The following is a 20,433-nucleotide window of genomic DNA, read 5'->3' on the forward strand; positions in this document are numbered from 1 at the left end:
TGTCTCTTCTGCTGTCATTTTTATCGTTTTATTAAAACCAAACAAAGTTATTGCAATTTGAGGTATTACTGGATTTGTTTTTGTTTAATTTGGTAAATTTTTTTAATCCAAAACTGTATCAGCTTTTGTTTGTGATCACTAGAAATTGGTTATGGTTTATTTATGATTGAGTAGATCAGATTATATTGATTTTTAGATGTATTGATTAAGATAGTCTTTAATAATTGAAGACCTTTTATATTGTTACTTATGAGAAAAGTGATTGTAATTTATGAATACTGATAAATCTATATATATATATATATATATATACATGATTGGCTTGTATTAGGTAAAAAATACTTAGAGAACTTTACCTTTGCCATTTTAGGAACTATCTTTTGAGTGTAAAAATGATAAGTAAGAAAGTACAGGTGAGTCACTTAATTTACATCTAAATTTTCATGGAAAAATTTTAGATGAGAGCTATTCAATTTAGAATATAGGTGTTGCATGGCGAGATTGTAGAACTTAAATTATAGTTTGTACTTAGTTGAAGTAGATTAACTCTTTAAATAAAATCCCACAAATATAGGAAGAAACCGAACTACATAACTAAATTTTCTATATCTATATCTACTTTTATCTTTACTTGTCACTTAATCCAAGTACAACATGTTATATATATATGGTCGAAAGGAAACTAAATTCACAAACATATCATAAGAGTCAAGCTTGGTAAATAATACACCTTTGCTTATCAACTAATAATAAAGGGTCCAAACTACTAGGAGTATTATAAACATTAAACAAAGTGGAAAAGTGAAAGCCATCCGAGGGAGTAGGAGGTTGAAAATGATTCCCTAGCTGAACAAGTGCATTAGCACATTTGTAACTTTTTTTTAAATCTAATTCTCACTTTGATCATCTTTACTGCACACGTTGAATGATGCTTTATTAAGATTTGGATGATATTACTCACTTAAGAAAATTAATTGGATTTAATCAAAGGAAATTAACCAAATAGAGATTAAGTAGAAAGCAGAAGAGGAATTGAAGAAATGTGTACTTTTATGTTAATCTCTTGTAAATACATAATACAATTCCATTAATGCATTGTGATGGGAAATAAAATACAAAGTATAAAATATTTTTCACTTATGGTAGGCACATCGTGAAGTAGTGGGGTACATTTTTATATACTTTTAAACTTGAAAAAGTGTTGAAACTAGAGCATCTTCATGATCATGTGTTGTAAGGCAATTAGATTTTCAAGTCAAAGAGGACCATATGTTGATGATGAGTGGAAACAAGCTACTCCTCCAATTCCAACATATCCTTCTCTCATCAATCTTTCAAGCTCCTTTGCCTCCTCTGCTTTTTCCCTCTGAAATGCCATTTTACACATTACAAACCATAAGCTTTTTGAGCTTATATGTATATATGTATATGTATATGTATATGTATATGTATAATTCTGAGTTGGGAAAGCACCTGCATTCTTTCCATGGCATCTGACTCTGAGTTGAAGTCATAATATGTGCTAGCTGCCGTCAACTTCATTGAAAGAAACTACAACATTTCCAAATAGTAAATTAGTGTTAAAGCTTTACCAACATGTCCATATACAATCCATATAATCATGCATTCATTTATATATATACATGTGTATACATGTTACAAACTCACCTCAACTTGATTCTGCAAGGACTGCACATAATTGATTATCTCATCTAGCATTAATGCCATGCCCATGGTCTGCACATATTATCAACCACCATTGAGAAATGTAAGTGAAAACTTCGTCGTCGTTTTTGCTACTTTCAGTACTTTAAAAAAAAGAAGCCATTTTACCTTGTAGCAGCCTGGAACAATGTCTTGCAAGCATCTTAATCTCTCATTTATTTTCCCTCTTCTGACCTGATGGTTGACAGAAATATACGTCGTTTCCAATAAGTTGGCATAGCTAAATCAATCAAATAAAGATGTATGTATGTATATACCCTTTCTGCCAAACTGTGACTGTCAGTAGCTTGACCTCTTCTAGCTCTGACATGAACCACTTCTTTAGGTTTCTCCATTTCCTTCTCATTACTTTTTGCTCTTTTCCCTCTTCCTGAATTCTGCATAACAATCATACCAAATAAAAAAAAGTTGAAATTTACCCTTCAAAAGCCATAAAAGAAAATAGAAGTAAAAGTACGGTGGAGGCCGAATGGATAAATTAATCATTTACGTCATTGTAAAGAATAAATTGATATTTTTTTTAAAATCTCATCCATTTATACCAATAAAGGCTGTCATGTTGATATGTTGAGATGGGTTTTTATAGTAAAAATAGATAAAATTTTTAATAAAAAATTATTTTACTCTTTGATATAATATAAGGGTTTTTTTAGACTTTTTTTGAGTATAAAAATAAAAAAATACAATCCAAAACTTTTAAAAGAAAAAAAGTTTGAACATTACACATACATTTCTTCTCTTGATCCCAGTTTCAGAAACCTGAGGAGATGTTGATGATGAGTTCCCGGAACTACTCTCTGATATATCCAATGCTTTTCTCTTGTTGCTAATCTCCTCCATTTCAGTTTTAGCACTGAAAATGGGCTGAGCAGACACTGAACTTTGGTTGCTATTATGGATAAAACCAGACATGGTTTCTCCTTGAGATGCTTGGTTACTGAACAAGCTGTCATTAATGGAGAGAGGGAAGAAGGTTTGGAAATTGAAGGCTGAGTTGTCTAATATGAAACTTTGGGGGTTTAACTCAGCAAATTGGGTAAGTGATTCCATGGTAGGATCAATATCCAAGAAAGGAAATGGTTGCCTATAACTTTGCGCTGAGAAATCAGCCATTGGAATCTGTTGGTATTTTTTTTTTCTTGATTTTGGGTGATGAAGAATGGGATGAGAGTAGTATTTATAGAGAGGGATAAATTTTTAATATCCATGTAAAAAAGAATTATATATATATTTTTTAAGTTTACATTATTTTTAAGAATAAAATAAGAGATGTATTTTGAGAGGACCACGTGGCAATTTAGGCTTCTGTGATTCTGCTCCCTGGTTCGGCCCCATGTTTCAGCAGATACACTCGTATGTCCAATAATAGAATGGTCCCATCAATAATTTTTTTTGTTATGGTTAAATAATGCTATAAATCCCTGCACTCTTTCTACATTTAAAATTCAATCTTTTACTTTTAGATTTGAAATAGCAAGTTAGATATTGATATCGTTAAATTTTTCTGTTAAATTTAGGTTTATAACAATGTCATGTTTTGGTTACATGACCATTAAGTATTTTTTTTATTTAAAAATATCACATAAACTAATTTAACAAAAGAAATTTTAATAGTGATAACAATTGAATCTAAATTTTGAGATTTGAAAAGTAGAAGGACTGAATTCTTGAAAATAAAAATAAAAGAGACTAAATTTCAATGTAAGAGTACATGGACTTGGAGCATATTTTAACCTTTTCTTATATGTTTATATGTACCATATATTAAGCATTTGACTAAGTTAGTGTCACGAGTTAGTCAAGTATTAACTTAATTAGATAATAACAAAAATACCCTTATTTTACAAAGTAAATTGTTTATTTTGAGGGTGTTTTTTTTATTATTATCATTTTATATCTTTATGTACAAAAATTTTTAATAAATATATACATAATAAAATTTTTACCCTAAGATTTTAACCCTAAGCTTTTATGAATTTCAACATTTGTACTTTACCATTCAGTTTGTTTCATTTTAATATATATATATATTTATTTTATAATTTTGTTTTCCACCCATAGCTGATGTGCCATAATTTTTTTTTATGCTTTTTAAACCTCTCAGGGCTCTAACTAATTAAATTAAATGAATATTATGCAACTTCATTTTTTAACTTAAAAATTGTAAATTTGTTGAGGGGGTTTAGCTTCTACAGGAGAAATCTTCGAAGTGTCATCCTTGGGAATGCCAACCCGACCCCTCAACAATGGAAGGTATTGTCCCTAAGGGAGGGTTTTGTCCCTTATTCACGATGAGCCGTGTACGGTTCATGGAGGAGGGCGCCTCGACTGTACGTGGACGTACGACCACCCACCAAGAGGCAACATGAGTGTCTCGGCCTTGGTGGGATTCAAACCCCTGACCTATGGAATATAGGTCATTTATTGGGATATATGGTACCTATGTACCATAGGTCAAGGGTTCAAATCCCACAAAGGGCGAGACACTCACGTTACCTTTTGGTGGGTGGTTATACATCCACTTACAATCAAGACGCCTCCTTCGTGAACTGTACAAGGCTCTCTACAAAGGGGCACAAAATCCTCTCTAAGAGACAATACTTTCTATTGTTGAGGAACCATATCGGTGTCCCCAAAGATGACACTCTATAGACTTCTCTCGAGGAGTGGCTCTGCCTTCAACAAAAAGTAATGAAGCTAACCAAAATAATATTTAAGTTCACTGATGAATATCTCAAGAAATGTTGATCTGAGCTTCATCTCTTCTTGAAATTTTTCTAGTTTTCAAAAGTGGATTGATGGTCGAACCATTCAAACTATCTATTCTCAATCCAATCAGTTTTTTCCGGTGTAATTGAATAAATTATTAAAAAAATAAAATTATATATTGAAAATAGAGAAAATTATTTCAATTTATTTGATCAGTCGATTCAACCCGTTCATAAATTAACCAATCTGATCTTTTATTCTAAACTGATACTATAATCAATTTCTCATCCAATTGATTCGATTCGGTTCTATTTTGAAATTTCTTAATACTAGCCAGAAGCATCTAAAATATAAAACCTAGACCAGTGGGGTTATGCTTTTCTATTGTTAATCTAAAAGTAATTCAGCATAGGATGCATGCAATTATTAGGATGGAAGAATTTGGACTTGACCTATAATGCGACTGTTTCTTTACAATATATAATTATTACTAAAATTGATTTTGGGGGACCTTATCACCACCACCACCACACACCCTGACTCATAAAATCACTGTTAATATTGTGGCTAAGTGCATTTTAGACAAAAAAAAATTGGGCATATCCTTAGCTTATAGTGCTTACAAACATTCATATCCGCGCATCATCTGAATCCCAACCTTAACTTCATTTATTTATATTGCTTGCATGATTGATATTATATATATTGGCATGCATTAATTAATTGGATTCTTCTGCAATCTATTATAAATATATATAGCATTATCACTCATTTAACTTTTTAATTTTATAAAAAAATTTATTTATTTAATTTTCTTCAATTTTATCTTTTAAACTTGTATTGTTTATCAAATCACCTTAAAATGAATTGAAAAGTTAATATTTACAAATTTTTTTGACGTAGCATATACGTGAATTGCATATAATTATACTAATACTGCATGTAAATTTTTGAATCAATCCAATATCTATCATAATAATCTAAAATATTATATATATTAATATTTATTCAACAGTTGAAAGGTTTTTATATAACATAAATAATTAAAAAATTAATTTATGTAAAATTTGACATGTATGATATATATATGAATGAAATATGAAATTTAATAGTTAGATCGTTAAAATATTAATTGAAGAATAGATACAAAAGGGTGTAAAACTACTAGTTATATAAGTGGATCCTTCCTCATATTACATTAGTGTAAAACTAAAGTAATTTTAAACTCTGTCATATATTTTCTTATAATCAATATTTTAACACTTCAATAGTTAAATTTTTTGAGATATATATATATTTCAAATGAGCTTAATTTTTTTTTTGCCCAAATCCATTTATTTGGCCTAATATTTTTATCTAAACCTTTCCAAATTTGGGGCGGGTAGGCCTACCCATAAACAAATTTAGTCCTAGAGTTCCAATTGACATGGCAACCTATTTTTTTGACATGTGAAATACTTATCCTATCGACACATGGTAACACAATCCATCTATATATCCATTTTTTTTAAATTAATAGAAAATAATATTTTAAAATTATAATCTATTTTTAAATTAATAGAAGATCTTAAAATTATAATAACTAGATTTTGCACCCCTGAGATGTCAACCATTAATTATAACTAAATTTATCTTATAATTATTTTAAACAATTATTTATACTATTTATAATGCTTACCAACTCAATTATGAAATTATAAAAATATCACATATTACTATGATGTCTTTTTTGACTTTCCATAAATTTATATCATTTTTAAATATAAAAAAATAAAAATTACAAATCGAAATATTAAACTTGTGTTCGTAACATTAAAGTACAAGTTTATTATCAATCCATCTATATTCATTATTAAATAATTTTTTAAAGGAAATATTTTAAAGAAAAAAATATTTCCTTTCACACACATTGGGGTGTGACAAAATCTGATTATATTTTAATATTTATGTAAATAAATTTAGAAATATATTAAAATAAAATAAAATAAAATAATAAACCAAAACCTAAAATAATTATATAATTTGTAAAACCGCTTTAAATATTTCTAATGAATCCTACAAATAAATAATTTAAATAATACAAATATAAGAAAAATAATTAAAATACAATCCAGCACAACATGAATAATTAGATAGTCCAAATATATATAATAAATTAACTCATAATAAATTTATATAAATTTAATTAGTACACGTAATATGTGTATATAATATATAGTAAATTATTTAACAAATACGGGTATGTGATTATTATATAAATGAAAGAATTTTTATATAACATTATCAGCATTATATAATATTTAATTTTATATTTTAATATTATTAATTATACTAATTTATATAATACTCATAATGTTAATGAAAGACTTTCTATTTATTAATCAACATTATAAGTAAAATTTATTAATTTCAATTACTTTTTTAAAATAAATTCAAAATAATGAGAGTAATTATATTAAATATATGGGTGAGTATTTTTTTTATTCCACAAACAATCTTAAAAAATTGTTTACTATACTTCTATAGGTCGTTTGCCAACTCTTTGAACTTACTTGTAGAGTCTAAAAACTCCACTGCTAATGTACTAAATCATTTCTCTAAATATATATGATTTTTTTACTAAAACTATTTAAATTGCTATACTATTTAATAATTAAAATACAATTAAATTTTTACCAAATTATCTAAAAAAATTTAAAACAACCGGTATGATAATTATGTTTTAAAATTCTATTTTTTTTACAAATTTTTTTTACCATACTATTTTAAAAAAATTCAAATAATTTCTTTTAAAAAAGTGTTAAAGTGCAAATTCATAAATATTGAAATTCCCCACTATGCTTCATTTTTATTGATATTTGCCATTGTTTTTTTTAATATAAGTAAATTTGACACTAAATTTTTATGTTATTGAATTTTACCATTAAGCTTTAAATTTAATTAATTTTTGCCACCAACTTTCTTTTTTAGTTAAACTCTATCACTCGATATTAATTTTAAAATTTTGAAAACAAATTTTAATAATAAAACTTTCAATAGTTAATAATAAGTTATTTTATAAAATATCAAAAATTAATAAATTAACTTAGAAATTTTAAGTTAATGAAATAACTACTTGAAAAATAATATATATGTATGTAAAAACTATATTTATTTTTATAAAATAACCCTTTTTATTAATTTTGACATTATATTATTTTACTTTATTAATTTTGACATTATATTGTTTTACTTATTGATGTTAAATATTAAGATAAAATATAAAAAATTATTAAATTCTTTTTAAGTTATTTAAAATTAAAATTGAGTAGAAAATTCCAATAAAAAACTTAAATTTTAGAGACAAAATTCAATCAAATATATGTAAAGTGACAAACTTTAATATAGAGTTAAAGCAAAGTGGAAAATTTACGTTTAATTTATAAGTACAATGATAAATATCAATTAAAGCGAAATATGGTGACAATTTTGCATGTAAAAATGTATTTTAAAAGTTTAGTGGCAATTTTTTTATCAAATAATTATCTATTTATTAATTTTTTAAAAATAAAAATAACTTCCAACATTTTCAAATATTATGTTTAAAATTTTTATATAGTTATTTAACCTTTAAATTTTTTTAAATATATTAAAATTTTTAATTTTAAAATTTAAAAACATATATATCAAATTTAAAATTGAAACATTTTATCTTAAAATTAAAAAATATATAACCAATTTCAAAATTAACATTTTATTTATCTAAAAATACACTTTCAAATTTAAAAATATTTTTTGTATAACCTAAATAACAAACACATTATTTTTTAAAAATTACTGTCGAAACCCTTTTTATTTTGAAAGCAATGGGGATCGACTTTTGAAAACAAAAATGTGGAGTCGCCACCAATCTTTTGTTTAGGTGTGATTGGATCACCAAATAAAACATTTTAAAACAATTCTGGTCCACAAAAGTTTAAAAATAGGTTTGGGAGCCGGTTACGTATGAGGAAGGGTGAGCACCCTCATTACGCCCAAAAATTGGTACCAAATTGATTCGATGCTATCCTTATATCAAAGATTTTAAGAAAAAAAAATGATCTTTCAAAGCATGATTCTTTAAAATGTGTAAATAGTTCAAGTTAGCTGTCAAAATTCTCTCGTTTCATAGATATGCAGAATCATACCCAGCACGATTGGATACGATCCTTTATACTTTCAAGAATAAGATCGATTTTTTGACTTTCAAAAAACTCGTACACTAACATTATAAAAGGTTATCCCAAATATTTAGTTCACCGAAAAAAATCATACCCAGCACGATTGAGTACGATTTCTCGAATTCCCAAATATTGGATATTGCTTTATTTCAGAATTTTTGAATAATAAGGAAAATTGAGAATTTGCTCAAAACGCTTTTATTTTTCTTGAAATAACAACGAAACAAATAATATCAATCAAAATATTGAAATTTGAATCACGATGCAACAATATAGAAAAAAATCAAAGTTACAAACATGGATTACTGTACGAAATATTATACAAGTAAACAAAAGAACAAATTAACATAATTTAAATAATAGTGCAAAAGGCTAATAATCAATATAAAACAATAATACATGAAATAACATGAAAACCTAAGCGACACATAGTACACAAAACAATTTGAAAATAATTTGAAAACTATTAAATATATGAAAACTTACAAAATGAATCAACACATGATTGGGTTTGAAAGGATGCATATATATAAAATAAAACTATGAATACGTAAATGAATATGAAAATAAATATTGTGAAAGAAGACATTTGGAGCTAATAACATGCAAGAATATTTTAAAAACGGAAGCTATATATATAAAGGTGTTAATGTACATACAATAATAAAAATCAATAAAACAATATATAATGAAAATATAATGTAATAACAGAGAATAAACAATATACATGAAAGAAGAACACACCAATATACAATGAAACTACATATACATGAAAGAATCTTAAATAATAAAGAAATAATAATATATGTATTTTTAAAGAATAAGTTATGTACACAATAAATTTGAAAGGAAATACAAGTAGAAATTATATAAAATCATGGAACTAAAATATAAATTATAAGATTAAATTAACTTTATCATAAGCTATATATGTAATATATTTTAACAACATAATTATATAGACTAATAGATTTCTTTTTTTTTTTAAAATTATATATTATATGTACCAAGTATGTGAATAATAATTGTTTAAATGATACATAAAATATGTGGATTTTCTTTAAAAAAAACATATATAACAAAACATAGGGATAGGCTTAAAAGAAATCACATGTATAAAATAATATAAAATTAATAATGTATATAGAATAAAATTAATTTTACCTTGAACTACTTATGTATAACAATACATAAGAAAATTTATATGAAATATTATACAAAATATTAAAAGAGCATGTTATACTGACTTTACAATAATGATTTCAAAAAACAAAATAAAATTATTGAAGTAGCTCAAACTATAAAAATAAATAAACAAGAATTAAAAATGAAGGTTAAGTGGATTTTTTTAAAAATAATTATGAATTTATAAAAAATAGAAAAAACTCAGTTAAAATAAAATAAAATTAAAAGGGATAATTAATAAATTAAACCATTGAAATCGTAAAAGACTAAAGCGCAACGCGCTTGAATATGCAGGGGTCAGAACTGAAAATATTCCAGACCTCACAGCACAACGTTTAGGTGCGGGCCAAATTGACGTGTCACGCAAATTCTAGGAAAAATTTAAAACAAAATAAATGCGAATAAGGATCAATTAAAAATAACGTGAAAAATAGGAGGACTAGTTTCGTAAATATTCCATTTGACGCACAAAAACGCGGATCCGAGTTGGGGAGCGGGTTGACGCGCGGATCCCCTCCCTAAACGGCGTCGTTTCGCTTTGTGGTCAAAATCAAAGAAAAATTAAATGGCAGTCTGCCATTTTTTGCCGAAATTAACTCCTAATTCCCTGTTCTTTTAACCCTCATTTCTAGGGTTTCAACCGCGCCTCTGCTAGAAGATCGGAGGACCTTTACTCTCCCCCCAAAGGCCAACTCTGACGATAGAGGGAGAGTTTCTGACGAGGGAAGAGTGAATCCACTTTGGTATTCCTCTCTCTTTTCTTTTTTATTTATTCGCATACAAGAAAAGTATTTCAAAGACAAAAAAGGAAAAAACTGAAAATAGAGATTTAAAACCAAAAAATAAAGTAAACTATCACCTTCTAATTTTTGTGGAATTTTCTCTTTTTTGATTTCGTATTCAATCTTTTCGTAAATCACTTTACACTGATTTTTTTGACCTTTTTATGACCGATTTACAGAATAAATAAATAAATAAAATAGAGAAAAACTCTAATTTTTGCTGTCATCTGCTGGCCTATTCCTGTTATTTGCTCCTTCTCATGTGTTCAATTTGCAGGTGTGGAGAAATGGCAATACGGAGGAATCCGCTCGTGGAAGCCGTGTGTGGGAATCACTCGTGGGATCAATCTGCTGCTGCTCTAGCGTCTTCCAGAAACCCCTAGGGTTTCTGGTGCTATCACATTATTGGGCTCCTTTGGGCCATTTAGGAATTGGGTCAGGGACTAAATTAGGGGTTTTGGGTGTAATAGGATTTTGGGTTAATGTTTTGGGCCATTATTTATTGGGTTTGGTGATTTATTTGGGTTAATTAGGTTATTTTATTATTTGTAAAAGAACTTGGACTTTGACTAATTTTAGGCCATTTATTTTCTTTTGTTTTTTATATTTATTATTTTTGGTTTATAATGGGCCGGGCGAATTGGGCCTATTACAATTACTAACTATTAATTTTTAATTATCCTAAATAATGAACATATATTAAAAAATTTAAATTTAAAAAACTATATATAAAAATAAAAATTAAAAATATACGTAATCAATTTCATTTGAAATTTTAAAGTAAAAAGTATGGTATCATATTTAAAAATTAAAAAATAATTTTTTTATATTTATATAATTAAAAATATTAATTATTTTTAAATTACTTAAATTAAATTTTTATATCTTAAATCCTACCTTTACAAATTATAACTGAGAGACTTGGTACAACTTTCCTCTGAAATCTACATTTTACCTTCAGCAAAATTCCTAAGTATACCCAATTTTAAGTATCAAAATTAAGACTACTTTATCATTTGTCTGCTAGGCTTACAAATTGATGGACTGACTTAGTTGGAGTGCCTTGAACTTCAATTTTGGGCTTAAATAGTATGGGTTAGATTTGTAAGACACATTCAATAATTAGATATTTCCTTTAAATTTTTTAGCAATTTATTATTATTATTATCAACCTTTGTGATTACTCTTTTTAATAATATACTTTTATTATGTTTTTTTTTAGAATGCAATGCGTTTTGTCGTTACGTTCAACACTTATTAATAATATTCAAGAAGTTGGTTAGAATTAGGTCGGGTTTAGATTAAAAGTAACTAGAGCATAACTCAATTTAGGGTGAGTTTGTTTAATGAAAAATATTTTTTTTTTGCATTTTTTGTATTTTTTTAATGAAAATCAGCTTGGTCAACAGAAAATAATTTACTACACAACGAAAAATAAGTCATTTTTCGAAAAAGAGCTCATTTATAAGTAGTTTTATTTTTATATAAAAATTAACTTGAATCCAATATAATATTATTATATTAATAATTTGTTTAATTTTAATTTTTAAATATTTAAAATATTAATATTAAATATTATAATTTTCAATATTAATAAACATACATATTTAATTATTTATATTTAATAATATAATAAATTATTAATATAATTAATATAATTTACTATTTTATTAAATAATTTAATATTAAAACTTTTATTTTTATAATAAAATTTAAAATAATAATTTTGAAGTTTAAATAATATTCTTCATATATTATTGCAAAATATTTATATTAATATTATAATAATAAATATATATTACAATTATAAATATATTAATAATAAATGTTTTATAGTAGAAGATTAAAATATATCGTAAATTTATGTACTCTTCATAAATTTGGAGTTAGTCAATGTATTTCTATTTTCAGGAATTTAGTCCCTTTACTTTTCAAATTTCAAAATTCAGGTCAAATTATTAACACTATTAAAGCTTTTTTTTTAAATTGTTGGTGTGTCATTTTTTTAAAAAAAATCTAACCTGGTAGTCATGTAACTAAAAAATATGTTGTAAGTTGGACATAAATTTAAAATCTAAAAAGTTTGACTAAATTCCTAAAAAATAAAAGTATAGGGACAAAATTCTAAATTTTCAAAATGTATGATGACTTATGACATATTTTAACCTAATAAAATATGAGTATTTTAATTATATAAATATAAGTATTTCTTTAAATCATTCTTAGTTTCATTTATCCCTTCTAATTTTAATGTGTTAATATTCACTCTCATATATGTAATATATGTAATATTATTAAGTTTTAATTAAGTATTATTTATTATTAAGTTTATAGATGTTATTAATTGTTACCCAATATTATATTATTATAAAATAAATTTCGATTGTCAAAAAGAAATTTACTATAATATTTTGCAAGAAATATATTTATGTTGTGTTTGTTTTACTAAGAGTAATTTTTAGAAAATGATTTCAGGAAAATTTATCAAATAACAAAAAGTATTTTACGCAGAATCATCCAGACATTAGAAAATATAAATTTTTCCAAAAAATAAATCTATTTTTCAAAAATTATTTTTCGAAAGTTTTTTTTAAATGAAGCCTTAATTTTAGTTCGAAAGTGACAATAATGAAGCATTTGAAGTTAACTCAAACGTTCAGTTCTTGAAGACTTACAAAACAATGCTTGACAAGTGAGAAATGGTGTGTTATGTAAACTCTAGACTAATCATTGAGAACAACTAGTTAGAAAAAGAAAACTCGAAGCTGATCAAAAAAGCGGAAGCAAAGGAGTTTCAACTTGCTATTGAGAAAGCAAATCTAGAGAAAACTCAGATGGAGATTGAGTCAACAAAGTAGATGCTAGAGAAATTCAATTCTAGCAGTGGAAAACTAGATGAAATTTTAGCTGTAGGAAGAAGGACCCCTGGAAAAAGAGGACTGGGTGTTGGAAAATAATGAATATTTTGAAACTTTGAGGCATATTATTTTATTGATAAAATTGAAGGTTTGAATAATAAATTATAGATTTATATTATATATAATATGTTCAAAATTGTTGAGTGATAAATGATAAATTGATACTCAAATTAAACAATAATTATGTCTCTTGATGAACAATTGTATCTCTTGGTGAACAAATTCATTGCTTTTGGTTTAATATTAATCTTTTCGTTTATTGTGTTTGTTCACTTATATCTATTAACTTTTCAACAAAACTCTTCATAAATCGGTCTAAATCTCTTCATTCATTTCCTCTTCTCTATATAAAGCCAAGTTAAGAGGCTTTCAAAACACATCATCAAAAACCATTAATATAAAAAATTCCTTCTAAATTCATTCTTTTTGGTGATTGAGAAAGACAAGATTGTGTTTGATCAATCACTGTTATTGTGCTACTACTGTGAATGTTTATTATTGTATCCTGGGAGATAGACGTCCCACGTTACTCAAAGCACCGAAGAGAGGTCAAATCTGTCTAAGGAAACTATTCATGTAGGTCTTAACAAAATTCTTATTCTTATTTTCAACTCTATCCGATTATAAGTATTCTGTTGTGTTATTGCTACTGCATTGTATTACATTGTTATTGTTATTGACATATTAATACTACATATGATATTAATATTATATTTTCTTACACTAGGGTATGTTGAGGAAAAAGGTAAAACTATTACTGAAGGTCTTACGGCCTTTGTTAGAGCTACAAATGAAAATCACGGTGAAAGCTCGAAGAAGCCTACGATCATCAGTGTTGATAGGAAGGTATACTTTAAACCTAAAATCATTTGTCATTATTGTGGTACTCCAGGCCATATCAGGCCAAGATGTTTTAAAATGTTGCATGACTTGAGATGGAAGCGAGTAGTTTCAACCCCAGTGCCCACTTGTCCAAGCACTGCACAAAGAAAGAAGCAAAATCTTGTCTAGGGGAAGAAGGATAAAAAATGTTTGCTTGTTGCTCATCATTCCTTAAAGACTATTGTATATCATATATTGTAGTTCGATTGTGGATGTTTGTGTCACATGACTAGGAATGCTACTTGTCTTTCTGACTTTGATGAAAACCATGGAGTTCATGTAACACTTGGTGATGGCAAGAAAGGAAGAATTCTTGGCAAAGGAATTCTTTATGTCCCTGGTTTACCTGAATTGAAAAATGTTTTTCTTGTTGATGGAGTCAAGGAAAATTTAATCAGTATTAGTCAATTATGTGATCAGAAAATGTATGTCAGCTTCACCAAAAACAAGTGTTTGTGACCACTAAATTGGGTGATAGTGTCATGAAATGAGCAAGAACATTAGACAATTGCTACAGGGTGATTTAGCCATCTCGGCGCAGTAAAGTTGGCATGAAAAGCTTGGACAAATTCACTACAAAGCTCAACTGTTTGGTCAAATATGAAGCAATAAGAAGAATGCCTGAGTTAGGGGAGCAATGCCTAAAGTTAAAGTTTGTGGAAACTGTCTCAAAGGAAAGCAACATAGGGAGTCCCACAAGCGGTTACAATTGGTGCAAACTACTTTACTAGAGTTGCTGCAATGGTTCTGACTGGACCAATGCTAATTGAGAGTATTGGTGGTAATAGATACATTCTTGTATCTGTTGATGATTATTGTAGACTTACCTGGGTAAGGTTTCTCAATGAAAAATCAGATGCTTTTTGAGAATTCAAGAAGCTATGTAGAAGACAGATAAATGAGAACAGAAGCACCAATGACACACTTGTAAAAACCAAAAGCGATCATAGTCGAAAATTTGAGAATGAGGAGTTCTCAAGTTCAAGTAAGACGTTTCAAGTATATAACAAACAAACTCAAAAGATAATAGAGTCTATTAATGTTATTATTAATGATGAATCCATTCAGAAGGGTGCTACTAATGAAGGTGAAAGAGTGTCATAACTGGTGCTTGAACCAGTGTCCACTGCGTCAACACTAAGAAAGTAGTTGATAAACATGGAGAAGAAATTCAAAATGGATCCAAATTAAAGTTGATGTAATAATTATTATATTTTTATATGGATCCATTCAATTTTTAACTATTCAAAAAATCGATTTAATTATTATATTTTATATGAAAATCCATTTCAATTAAAATGGATCCAAATTTGAAATAATCTAAATCTAAAAAAAAATAAAAAAATCTAAATTGGATAGTTGTTGGAATTGGACCAAAATGATCGGTCAAGTCAATTAGATTAAGAATTGATTGATTGGATTGATTGGACTGAGAACCGATCGATAATACTAGTCTGGACAAAAGTTTGAACTGAATTTTGAGTGAAGCACTCGGAACATGTTGAATCGGTTGATCCATTTTTTCTATTTTTAATAAATTTTTATTTTTTAAAAAAGTTTTATAAAATTTTAAAAAATTTATTTAATTAAAACCAAACCTAAAACCATTGAAACCGAAACTGGGATATTCTGATCGGTTCCATGGTTCTGTTTTAAAAACCATTGAAGAATCCCATCCAAATATGAAAATCAATGAAACCTTTGACCTTGATCACCACCATCCTGATTCCTGCACAACAAGTTCAATCGGGAGAAGATGCAGCGCCACATAATGTGGCGACAAACAAGTCATATTTATAGTCAAAATTAGCTGCTTATGCACTACTAAAGCATTGTAAATTCTTTTATCTCCAATTCATATTGCTGGCATTCTACACTAACTGGAACCACATGGAAATGACACTTTTGTGTGTGTTTGGCAACCAAGAACAGATCGTGCTTTTGACTTCCTTATATAGCCTCAATATTCTTCAACACCAATTTCCCACGTCTTCCTCTATATATGCTGCTGGCATAATACATATACTTTGTTCAGTCAAAGCACGTTTCATGCTTTAGCATATTTGAAGTATCTACTGATAAAAACACTGAAACCAAAAACACAAATAGGGACTGAATCAAACCCATTTCCCGTAAGACCACCGACTTTCATTTCAATAAGTAAACTGGAGAAAATTTGACCATTCCTAAAGCAGTTGAGTAAATTCAATGCATCAAATTTGTGTCTGCACGTGTACTTCTCAAAAAGTTGTTCACTGAGTATATATATATTAAATCTTTCCCTCGGCCGTGACTTGTAGATTCAGACCCAAAAGTTCTTCAGCAAATATTATATTTTGTCAGATAGAGTCATGTTATCCTATACAAATTCTAGTAAAGGCGATGCTGAGCAGCTTAGAAGAGGAACTTGGTCTGCTGAGGAAGACTCTCTCCTAATTCATTATATTGCTCGCCATGGCGAAGGCCACTGGAATTTGCTCGCAAAACGAGCAGGTAAATTAAACTTGGAATCATCATAAGGTGTATTGTAGTGATTACTTATCTTATCCTTTAATAATAGGGTTGTGGTTTCGATTCTTACTCATGATAATTGAGTACATTTAATTGTTAGCCATTAACCCCTTTAAAAAGCATCTGTAACCACAACGAGGGGTTAATCACTGCTTTCATGGATAACTGATTAGGACAAAAAAAAAGAAAAAAAAAGAAACTTAAAACACAAAATCACCATTCACCTGTCAGATGAAAATAAAATCTACTAAGTTGAACTATATATGTGTGTGTCTTAATAAGAAATTGCTGGTTTTGTGGGATAGGGTTGAGGAGAACTGGAAAGAGTTGCAGGCTGAGATGGCTAAATTATCTGAAACCAGATGTTAAGCATGGAAACCTTACTCCACAAGAAGAGTGTTTGATTCTTCAACTCCATTCCAAGTGGGGTAACAGGTAATAACTTCTTTTACCATTTCCCATTCTGCTATTTAGTTGACATTATATGATATTGATTTGTAGGTGGTCAAAGATTGCAAAATATTTACCAGGAAGAACAGACAATGAGATAAAAAACTACTGGAGAACCCGTGTTCATAAACAAGCACGTCATCTAAAGATTGATGCTAATAGCACACCATTTCAACATGTTATTCGATGTTGTAATTGGATGCCAAGACTGCTTCCAAAAATGGAATCACTAAACCAAACTTCTCAGCATGATCAAGAATTAATGACAATGGAACAAGTGCCAGTACAGGAGCAGATTTCAGGATCTACGGATATCATGTCAACCATATCCCAAGTTGCAGACTCTCAAACAAGTCCTTTTAGCATCATTAGTAGCAATGATGACTACACACTTGCAAAGTATTGCTACCATGATGACAATATTGATAAAAACGGTTGCTATTACAACTTGGCATCCACATCAGCATTTGAGGATTTACCATACCTGGATGGCGACGGCCACAAGCAAGATTATACTTGTGTTAATGATGGCTTTGCAGATGGTCTATGGAGCATGGGGGAACTATGAAAACTTAGGGACTTGCATTGAAGGGGAACCCTGCCATGTTTTTTTTATATATAATTTTTCAGCAGCTAAAAGTATCTATTTTGCATTTTGGTCCCAAACTTCTCAGCATAAAAAATACTAGTCTACCTCATATTTTCATTGCTTTTCAACAATACCTTCATATTTGTTTCATTTCTCTCTAACAATCCCATTGGCTTGATAATCACATAACCGACCTTGTTGCTTACCATCTTTGCTTAAGATCTTGGTTGTATCATGCTGTTTCATATTGTTTTTCTTAGTGAACTCACATATTTTCTCTATTTTCTGGTTTCTCCAAGGAAAAGATGAATCTAGATCAATGTGAGATTCATGAGTACATGTATAGCCAATCGTTTGAGGTTTTCTTTTTTATGTATCATTGGTTAGATATATGCATTTCTTCAAAAAATAGGAATAGGAAAGAATATATATGTACTAAAACAATAACTTTAATGGAGTTAAATGACTAGTATGTATTTTGATTATAAATTTTTTCAGAGCTTTATTTCATAATTTTGAGAATTAATATCTTTTATTTATGATTTTTTATATTTTTAAAATCATTTATTGGCATGTCATATAAAATAAAATAATAATAATGTTACATTAGTAATGAAGGGTTGCGGGTCAATTTGCTCTAAATAAAATATAAAGTTTTAGTACTACATTTATCATCATGTCTTACGTATAAAACTCCAAAATAAACATTTAATGACATGATTTAAATGAGAGACAATTTTTGTTCATTCATATAATATTTTACCCATTTAAACAATATTTCATCCATGAGAATACCAAGTTTAATCTTGTTATGTTAGTTAGTTTTGATTTTTTTTTTCATTCCTTTAATCAAAGTAATGAAAATTAATTTTGTAATCTTTAAAAAAATTCAAATGTTGAAAAACTCAAAAACAATTTTTCAATAAAAAACAAATATTTAAAATACCTTCAACATTCAAAAATATTTTTGAGTACTCCATCCCAAGACCCTTCAAAATTCATAAAAAAATAAAAATAAAATTAAACCACACTCAATTAGTCAATTATACATGAATTTTGACAATAACTTTTTCAAAGCTTTTATTATGTAATAAATACATTACAATACAATTATAAATATAAATTCAAACAATTATAAAACAAAATCTAATTAATACAAAGCATAGCAGATGAAGAATCGATAAGATTTATCCTTGGCAAATACATAATTACATGTGGTTTAATGTTGCAATTTAATTCAATTTAGTTTAATTATTTAGTTTAAGGAAAACCATTCTAGAATGAGTTTATGGATTTTTTAAAACTCTACAAGTGGGTTACGGATATGACATGTGTTCTATTGGGTATAGTAAAAAATTAATATATAAACAAATGAGACACTTGTCATATTCTTAACCATGAGTCTAAAAACTTTACAAGTTGTGTATCAAATAATTACTCTTAGTTTAATGTTGTAAATTTAATTCAAGAACTATCTTGTCAAAACTCAATATCAATATTTGATTATTTTTTTATTTTATAATTAAAAATAATGAATTGATTTAATTTTTATTTATTATTGCATTTTTTAATCTTATTCTTTTTACCAATTTTAGTCCTACAATTAATATAAAATAAAAAAATGAGTTGCAAAAAAAATTTAAAAAAAGAAAAAAAAATAGTGTGTTGCTTAACATAATGGAAGGGGCACGAATTCGGCATAGGGTGGGAGCAAAAGATTTTTGTTCACCAATACCCAAGACTAATGTATCGATACATTGCAACTCATTAATAAAAATATTTTCTGAAAGGGTAAAGTATTGATACCTTAACTTAAGGTATCAATACATTGAGAATTGGTAGCCAATATTTTAAAAGAGGGGGCAATTAGGTGTTTATACCTACCCATGAGGTCGGTACTTTCCTTGGAGGTATTAATACCTAGACAATTCCAATGGTTATTTTTATGCTAGGTATCAATAATATCTTTTTAGATACTAATACCTATGTTTGCAGGCTATCATTAATGAGTAGATTTAATGCTTTCAACTGTTAGAAACTCTTTCTAATAGCTTCGAACAACTACAAATCAATGAGAGTATATAAATAAGGTCTGAAAACACTTTAATGACGATAAGAAACAATCTTATAAAGATCAAAGAGCAAAAAATCCAATCCCTCATTTGTTATTCTCATCTTTCTTTCAAAAATACTTGTTGGGTTAATTTGTTATTCATTATGCAAGTGCTTAATTGTATTTGTGAGTTCTTAAACTTTGTATATTCACCATTGAGAGGTTTCATTTGTTTCATATTCTTATTTATCTTATTTGAGAGTTTAAATAAGGTTTTGAGTAGAAAACCTTGAAGGGAATTATGGTGCTATATAACCAAATTAAAAGATAAAGTTTGTAAAAGTTATACTTTATTCTTGTAAGGTATCAATTAGTGAATTAAGAAAAATCCTTAATTGAGGGATGCTAAGGTAGTAAAAATAGACAATTG

General features: G+C 27.5%; 2 protein-coding genes and 1 long non-coding RNA gene across 4 annotated transcripts; 2 read left to right on the top strand and 1 right to left on the bottom strand.

The window, feature by feature from the left end:
* Nucleotides 1–1,032: 1,032 nt before the first annotated feature.
* Nucleotides 1,033–2,892, bottom strand: LOC107926665 (transcription factor BEE 1). 2 transcript variants are annotated; one of them, XM_016857558.2, is made up of 6 exons: nt 2,449–2,892; nt 1,983–2,102; nt 1,834–1,899; nt 1,669–1,737; nt 1,474–1,551; nt 1,033–1,366 (listed from the first exon to the last, which is right to left on the bottom strand). In XM_016857558.2, exons 1-6 carry the CDS (start codon nt 2,836–2,838, stop codon nt 1,256–1,258), a joined length of 834 nt encoding a protein of 277 aa, XP_016713047.1. In that variant the 5' UTR covers nt 2,839–2,892; the 3' UTR covers nt 1,033–1,255. The 2 variants fall into 2 exon arrangements, with proteins under 2 accessions (XP_016713047.1, XP_016713048.1); XM_016857559.2 differs by having other exon boundaries at nt 2,455–2,891.
* A 7,205-nt stretch (nt 2,893–10,097) lies between these two features.
* Nucleotides 10,098–11,192, top strand: LOC121232082 (uncharacterized). Its single transcript, XR_005930299.1, has 2 exons — nt 10,098–10,561; nt 10,878–11,192. It is a non-coding gene; the product is annotated as an uncharacterized lncRNA (long non-coding RNA).
* Nucleotides 11,193–16,571: 5,379 nt separating this feature from the next.
* LOC121232083 (MYB-like transcription factor EOBII) lies at nt 16,572–18,439 on the top strand. Its single transcript, XM_041117505.1, has 3 exons — nt 16,572–16,893; nt 17,217–17,346; nt 17,413–18,439. The coding sequence occupies exons 1-3, from the start codon at nt 16,752–16,754 to the stop codon at nt 17,927–17,929; spliced, it is 789 nt and encodes a 262-aa protein (XP_040973439.1). The 5' UTR covers nt 16,572–16,751; the 3' UTR covers nt 17,930–18,439.
* Nucleotides 18,440–20,433: the final 1,994 nt, after the last annotated feature.

The sequence above is a fragment of the Gossypium hirsutum genome, chromosome A07 (genome assembly GCF_007990345.1).
Source record: "Gossypium hirsutum isolate 1008001.06 chromosome A07, Gossypium_hirsutum_v2.1, whole genome shotgun sequence".
In the NCBI taxonomy this organism is placed as follows: Eukaryota; Viridiplantae; Streptophyta; class Magnoliopsida; order Malvales; family Malvaceae; genus Gossypium; species Gossypium hirsutum.

Excerpts from the sequence above, each read along its gene's own strand:
- LOC107926665 (XM_016857558.2), bottom strand. The coding sequence starts at position 2,838 with ATGGCTGATTTCTCAGCGCAAAGTTATAGGCAACCATTTCCTTTCTTG. Across the intron at positions 2,103-2,448 it reads TCAAGAGAAGAAATGTATGT|AATTCAGGAAGAGGGAAAAG; the intron begins GTAATGTTCAAA and ends ATTGTTATGCAG. Across the intron at positions 1,900-1,982 it reads GTCACAGTTTGGCAGAAAGG|GTCAGAAGAGGGAAAATAAA; the intron begins GTATATACATAC and ends GTCAACCATCAG.
- LOC121232083 (XM_041117505.1), top strand. The coding sequence starts at position 16,752 with ATGTTATCCTATACAAATTCTAGTAAAGGCGATGCTGAGCAGCTTAGA. Across the intron at positions 16,894-17,216 it reads TTTGCTCGCAAAACGAGCAG|GGTTGAGGAGAACTGGAAAG; the intron begins GTAAATTAAACT and ends TTTGTGGGATAG. Across the intron at positions 17,347-17,412 it reads CATTCCAAGTGGGGTAACAG|GTGGTCAAAGATTGCAAAAT; the intron begins GTAATAACTTCT and ends ATTGATTTGTAG.